At 39.0% G+C, this 7,328-nt stretch overlaps 1 protein-coding gene and 1 long non-coding RNA gene across 2 annotated transcripts; both read right to left on the bottom strand.

The window, feature by feature from the left end:
• Positions 1 to 1,821: 1,821 nt before the first annotated feature.
• On the bottom strand, positions 1,822 to 2,846 carry mt2 (metallothionein 2). Its single transcript, XM_034686635.1, has 3 exons — positions 2,712 to 2,846; positions 2,556 to 2,621; positions 1,822 to 2,059 (listed from the first exon to the last, which is right to left on the bottom strand). The coding sequence occupies exons 1-3, from the start codon at positions 2,734 to 2,736 to the stop codon at positions 1,968 to 1,970; spliced, it is 183 nt and encodes a 60-aa protein (XP_034542526.1). The 5' UTR covers positions 2,737 to 2,846; the 3' UTR covers positions 1,822 to 1,967.
• Positions 2,847 to 5,427: 2,581 nt separating this feature from the next.
• LOC117814862 lies at positions 5,428 to 6,253 on the bottom strand. Its single transcript, XR_004631658.1, has 2 exons — positions 6,003 to 6,253; positions 5,428 to 5,538 (listed from the first exon to the last, which is right to left on the bottom strand). It is a non-coding gene; the product is annotated as an uncharacterized LOC117814862 (long non-coding RNA).
• Positions 6,254 to 7,328: the final 1,075 nt, after the last annotated feature.

Below are 7,328 nucleotides of genomic sequence, written 5' to 3'. Positions count from 1 at the left end.
AGTTCGTTACCCCAGTGTTTAAGTAAGGGAGGGGGCGGCAGTGGCCCAGTCCATAGGGACTTGGCTTGGGAACCGAAGGGTCGCCGGTTCGAGTTCCAGCATGGACGAAGCTTGGCAAGTGGACTGGTGGCTGGAGAGGCCCTGGCCCACCCGCCTGGGCACCGCTGAGGCACCCCCGAGCAAGGCACCGAACCCCCAACTGCTCGGGGTGTGCTGGTTGACGGCAGCATCCTCACCCTGACATCCCTCCCAAAGTACATGTCCACTGCATGTGTGTGTGCATGATTGTATGTATATATACACCAAAAAACTGTGCGTGTAGCATGACGAAAAAAACAACATGAGTGAAAAAATTGAATTTCCCCCCTGGGGATTAATAAAGTACATTTCTTTCTTCTTCTTGTTTTGGTGGCATGTGTATAAGGTTAAATGTGAGTTTAAAAAAATTATACAAAAAAAAAAAGGAAAAGTGTGATGCTGGTTTTTAGAGAGGTGTCAGATCACACAGTGCATCACAGTTTAGTGTGTCATTCAGGGTGCCCATCCTGACCCCTGTCCACTGCCAAACATGCCCACAATGGACCTGTGCTCTGGAAGGCCTCTGTGGGATGTGCAGAACAACCAAGTCTGATCCATATGGAGGCCACACCTTACAACGTCCAGGACTCAAAGGATCTGCTGCTAACGTCTTGGTGCAATATATCACAGCAGCACACCCTCAGAGGTCTTGTGGAGTTCATGTCTCATCAGGTCAGGGCTGTTTTGGTCCTAACCTGACCACAAGGGAGCTTACACCATAAACAGCATGTGGTCATAATGTAATGTGGCTGATCTGTGTGCATGCCGTGTTGTGCACATCCACACTTAAAAATAGCTAGTTCATACAGATTCAATGAACTAATTTGTGTGTATAATTCAGAACTTCATACATTTTGAAATAAGTCAAAGACTAAATAATTAATGTTCCTTTTTTTCAGCTGCTCCTAAATTAAATTCATGCTTCAACCTTTAGCCCTAAATCATTGACATTTCCTAAATTAATGACTTTGCTACAGAATCACAGACAAAGTTTGACAATTGAATTATGTGCCACAAAAGCAGGACAAGTTATTTTTATGGGGAATTTTTAATCACTTTGGAGGTGGCCAATCAGAGTTCAAGGGGCCATGGTAACCCCTGGAATCTGCCCGTCAGAGTGAACTTAACATCCCCAGAAATTAAATGGCTAAGGGTGAAACACTGAACAGAGGTAAATTAAGTCCTTAAAAAAAACACTTCTCCAAACTCCTTTAAATGTGCACAAAAGCTGGCATCATCTGTTCTGGGAAGGCCAGGGTCAAAATAACCTGGTCCTAAACATGGCTTAATCCCCTCCTCCCTACAAAAATGGAATTAAACCTTTTTAGTCTAATCAAAAATAAATATGAGTCCCTTGATGCCTGGAAGGTCAACTTTAAGTGATTGAAAGGCTAAATATATTTTTGGTTGTAGAGTCTCACATTTTGGGCAGGTATTTGGTTTCAAAACTTGGTGGCCATTATGTTAATCTCCCAGTTTTAAATGACAAGTTAGTGAATTCAGTAGAAAGTTTGCTTCTTCTCAGGCATCAGAATACTGGAGCTTCCATCATGATTATATTTTTAAAGAGATTTGAGTGCCTACCTCTTGAATCTTTTATGCAAACAGCCATTACCAAAGTAGTCTAGAAGAGATTAACAGCTTTGCAAGTCACCTTCCCTTTGAGTGACCTTGGTTTCAGGACTTTACCCTGCATGCAGCAGCAAAATACATTGAAGGTATACCAAACCAGGACAACACAGCCACTTTAAGGAAACACGTTTATTTCAACATCAAAGACAAGTACAAAATCTTGAGCATTATTATTTGTAGACAATTGCAACTGCAATTAACTTAGAGTTGATTAAACAGACACCATCACTGTGGCAGAGAGGGGCTGATGGCCAGGCTCACTGACAGCAGCTGGTGTCACATGTCTTCCCTTTGCACACGCAGCCAGAGGCGCACTTGCTGCAGCCAGATGGGCAGCATGGGCAGCAGCCTGCAAGAAGAAAACAGCTCGTTAGTGACAAAACAGGCATCTGTGTTAAAGACTGAAAGTGTAGCCTAAATGAAGAGGCTCAAATCTCGCTCTGAAAATCTTAGCCTGTGGATGGTTAAGCGATAGAACAGGCATCTGTGTTTAAGAACAAAATGTAAATGAAGAGGCTCAAATCCCAGCCTGTGGGGGATTTACGCATGAAATGGTTAACTTCGTTGAGCTGCCTACACGCCCTCATGGGGCAGCCAATTAGACGAATCTAAGTCACCTGTGCATCTGACCATTCACACCTTCATGTGAAAATGTGCTTTTTGGCGCTATAGTGACCTGAACCGAAAAGGTTACAGGTATAAGCATAGTTTAAATTTCAGGGTAGGGAGCAGAGAAAGCCATAAAAATCATTTTGAATCCATTAAATCACTCTGACTAAAGCCTCTTGAAAATGATCGATAAATGATCCCTCTCTCTACATGTCGTGTTTTACAAAATGACTTACTTTTCTTGCATTTGGTGCAGGAACAGTTTGTGCAGGTGCAGGATCCTCCGCAGTTGCAGGTTCCACCTAGAAAATAAAAAGTCCGGATCAGTCTCTGCTGCAGACCAACAACACAAACACATAACAACAGACTGGTGATTTACAAACAGCACTTACTCTTGGCGCAGTCACAAGGGTCCATTTTCAGATGATGTCGGTGTTTCTCCGCAGCAGGTGTAGGTCAGTAAGGCTCAGATGAGTGAGTGTTGTGTCTGACAGAGATGGGGCGGCCTTTTTATAGCGTCCTGGGAACAACAGTACCGGGTGCAGAACCACGCTGCACGCAGGCACGTAGTAGATGATTACAAAGACGTTTGTGCACACGAGTTGTGGCAGGAGCAACAACAGAGAGATTCCCAGGCAAGGAGGAGCTGGCGTGTTGTGTGTTATTACATAAGATCCCTGGAATCCTTTTATTCATAACGGGGGCACCAAACGCCGGAATAATTAACGTGTTTACAGAGGTGAACATGTTTGTCAGTATATGGGGCACAGTTTACCACAGTTCAAACAGAGGACGTTTCTGATTTCCGTGCAGAGAGGTACATTGAACGCAGCCTGCGTCTTCCATTGACACAATATGTGTTTTGAGCATGTGATGTTGAGACTGAGTTACATTTGTAGCCTAAAGCCCAGTTTAAAGCAGAAATCTAGAAACCACACTGCGATGAACCGGGAGCAAAAAATCACGCACTAAGTTTGCGCACGGATTAAAACAAATAAAGAGGGATTCGTGTGCAAGGACTTCCTGTTTTTCTAGTCCATCTAATTAAAATAAATATAAAAGTTAAAAAAAAGTAGATAGATAGATAGATAGATAGATAGATAGATAGATAGATAGATAGATAGATAGATAGATAGATTTGTATTTACAGTTAGTTTAAATTATTATTAGTAAAAAGTGATATATGATCAAATAGATAGACTTACAATGCAGTTCACAGGGGTACACTTTTATTGTAATTTTAATTTTGACACTAATCTTCACTTTGTGCTCTTATATGTTAACGTTTAAAGAAAGCTTTTTTCATTTATTAAATATAGGCTACTCTTATCTTCTCCTTCTCCTTATCTTCATTCTGAGGGGCAGATGTATCTCCGGTTAATTTACCTAATAATTATAAACACACTCAAAAACAGAGTAAAGCCTGCATCTCTTCAGTCTTTGGTTATCTATATATTTCATAATAAAATAGACCTACAGGCAGGTGTGAAACTAATAAAACGTCTTGCCCTGTATAGGAATGTAAATGTTAGGGTGATGTTTGCCTAACTAAAGATGTGAAATGTGTGTGTGTGGTCTCAGAACATGTCCCTTCGCATGTAAACAGCTCTGGTAAACAGACATTTCTCGGAAGGCCACTGTGTCTCGGTGTTTGTGGGTCTGTGCACACGGTTCAGTCACACGTCCGTCTGTATTGTCTCCTCTCTTCTTCTTCCTCCTGCTGCTCTGCACTCGGCCGCTTCTCAGCGCTCGTGAGCAAACCCAAACAAAATGCCATTGTAATATGATGCCTTCATGTACCGTCTGCGGTAGGAAACATCTAAATCACGAGTCGGCTGAGAATAATAACTCCAGCTTTAAAATATATATATATATATATATATATATATAAATTTGGCTCGATGCTCCCGAGGCAACAAACAAAATCATGCTAATGAAAGTGTATTTTAACAACATGAGCACATTTTTCTTTACAGTCTAATACTCGACGAAACTGAAGTAGTGAAATCCTGAATCTGGTAGAGGCCATACACATGCTCATTTAGTGGAAGAATACCACTCACAACTTTAAAAGAAGGACAAGTGTTCATAGCCTATTTTTATTTTCTTAATTTATTATTGTTTTTATTTTGTTGCACTTTCCCCGCTCCCTGTTCTCAAATGTACGAGCTTAAGAAGGTAACCTGAAAGCAGCATCGTCCTTTTTGCGCTCGTCCCCGTCCGGCTGTGTTTTTCCACTGAGGTGAGTCCTGTATGTCAGGATATAATGGGCTGAGTCATTGTAGGATGTGACACATGATAATCAATGAGTGTCACGAGTGACAGACGAGATAAAGAGCTGTGTGCAACTTTCGAAAAACATCTCGAATGTACAGCCTATAATCATAAAAAGAAAGGCAACGTGATTCTCTGGACCACAGGCCTCATGATAGATATATCATATTTATTATTAATTTGAAACTCTTACACTGTAAGACAAATAAGCATATTCAATGGGCCAGAGGAACTTTGACAAATCAGTGTTATAGATGTGAGGAGTTCAAATCCCCATAGCTTAAAAAGGTCAATAATCAAAAGCATGGCACCACATTGAAGAAATACTTCTGAATTTTAATATCTCAATCAATTCAAGTGAAATATCCATAGTATGTAAAGCGGATGTGAATAAAAACATAATTTAAGGGGATTTAGGAGAAATGCATCAATGCAAGCAGACTGCCAAGAGGTGAAAAATAAGTTTTAGGCAAACCGAGAAGGACTTGGGTGTGAAAGTTATTATACCTCACAAAATCAATGTATGGACTCAGTTTCTCCTGGCTTCTAATGTCACATAAATACAGGTTTTGTAATTATTCACAAAGTTTAACTGGTTTACAGCAAATATGGGAGTAATGAAATTTCAGGGTTAAACATTCCAGAGTTGATTTGAACCCCCAGAGTGTAGTTTCATTTTTTTCTGATTATTTACCAATACCTACACTCTTCCATGAGTGGGGTCAAAAATGACCCCAATTAGAATCAATGCGTTTTTGCAATAAACTTAAGAAATGTCTTTAATTTTGGTTAAAGTTGATGATCTTTATTATATTTTGATCAACAAAAGAGTGATTTCATTTTTGACATGTTCATTTATTACTTTTTATTCACATTTCATTACAAAACAATCAATCAAAAATCAAAAAATGTCAAAATACATTGTGTGTCCGTTTGTCTGTTTGACTGTGGAGGACGAACAGAGAATGAACAAACAGTAGGTCCGGGGACCATAACACCAGTTAATAACACAATGATGTTATAAATATAGTAAGAGTCTCTACACAACAAATACAGTAATACATTACAGTACTAAAATTGCTTTGTAGTAAGCTAACTTTGTAGTTGGTAGTAAGCTAACTAGCTAACAATAAAGTAGGAGGATTTGATGACAATAATACTAATACTCTATCACAGAGAAGTCATGAATGTGGAAATTAAGTTCATAAATGAAGATAATACTTACATGTATGTTGCTGTGTAATCCATTACAGAGCTAAAATTGCTTTGTAGTAAGCTAACTTTGTAGTTGGTAGTAAGCTAACTAGCTAACAACAAAGCAGGATAATGTAATGAAAATAATACTAATACTCTATCACAGAAAAGTCCTAAATGTGGAAATTAAGTCCATAAATGAAGATAATACTTACATGTTGCTGTGTAAAAATGACCTCCTGGGTGGTGAGACTGCAGCATCAGATGTGTAAGTGCAACAGTAAATGTATACTGACAATCACAGTTGATAAGTATCAAAGGTTCCTAGAGTTAAGCCCTGAGATTCCATAGGAAATGTTTGGGGTCATTTTTGACCCCGCTCATGGAAAAGTGGGGTAGTGATACAAAAGCTGCAATTTCTTAAAATGTATGAAATTTTTTTTTAAAAATGCAATGGCCTCATGTCACAAACATGTTTTATGAGGAATACCTGGAATAAGAAAATATGCACACTTTTAATTTCAAAGATTTTGAAGAATAACAACCCTTGGGGTCATTTTTGACCCCACTTATGCATCTAAGGGTTAAATGGTATTCAGTGTTGGAGTTAATTGACAGTTTTGATTCATCAGTGTTAACACAACAAAGAGTAAATCTGGAGACACATCTACACAACCGACCAAGTTACCGCCCGTACCTTCTTCCGACTGACAGCTTCTGCATCGTCATGGAGAAACATCTCATCCCATGCCAGGCAAACTGTTCTCTCATGGCATTTGATGAACTTTTCAAAGCACAGTTTGTGTTTGTTTCATTTTATGTTTATATACACTACCAGTCAAAAATTTGGACAGCTTCTCATTCAATGGTTTTTATTTATTTTAATTATTTTCAACATTGTAGATTAATACTGAAGACATCAAAACTATGAAATAATCTGGTTTTGCCATAATCTGGATTACAACAGTAGTCAAATAGGGCTATCCATTGTGTACCATCCCTACCTCTGAACAACCCAACTGATGGTCTCAAACACATAAAGAAGGCAAGTCATTCTACACATGAACTCTTGACAAGGCTCATGACAAGGCTGATGTCAGGAGACCACTTCATGAAGCAGACTGAGAGAATACCAAGAGTGTGCAAAGCTGTCATGAAGGAAAAAGGGGGCTACTTTACAGAATCTAAAATCTAAAACATATTCTTCTTTGTTTGACACTTTTTTGTTCATTAAATAATTCCAGAAGTGTTCTTTCATAGTTTTGATGTCTTCAGTATTAATCTACAGTGTTTACAATAGTTAAGATAAATACAAACCCTTGAATGAGGAGGTGTTTCCAAACTTTTGACTGGTAGTGTATGTTTTAGGATTTAAACAGGAAAATTAAATATCATGGTTTAAAAATACAGCCCCGTGATAGGTTAATTTAACTCCAGAAAGTGTGGAGCTATGTAAACTCTAAAAAAGTGTTGAAATCAACTCTGCGGGAGTAAAATCAACACTGGATTTTTTTTGCTGTGTTGCCCATGATAAAGGACCT

Source organism: Notolabrus celidotus, chromosome 6, assembly GCF_009762535.1.
Source record: "Notolabrus celidotus isolate fNotCel1 chromosome 6, fNotCel1.pri, whole genome shotgun sequence".
NCBI classification, from domain to species: domain Eukaryota; kingdom Metazoa; phylum Chordata; class Actinopteri; order Labriformes; family Labridae; genus Notolabrus; species Notolabrus celidotus.
The sequence above is the reverse complement of the archived record's forward strand: the minus strand, read 5'-3'. Positions and strand labels throughout refer to the sequence as shown.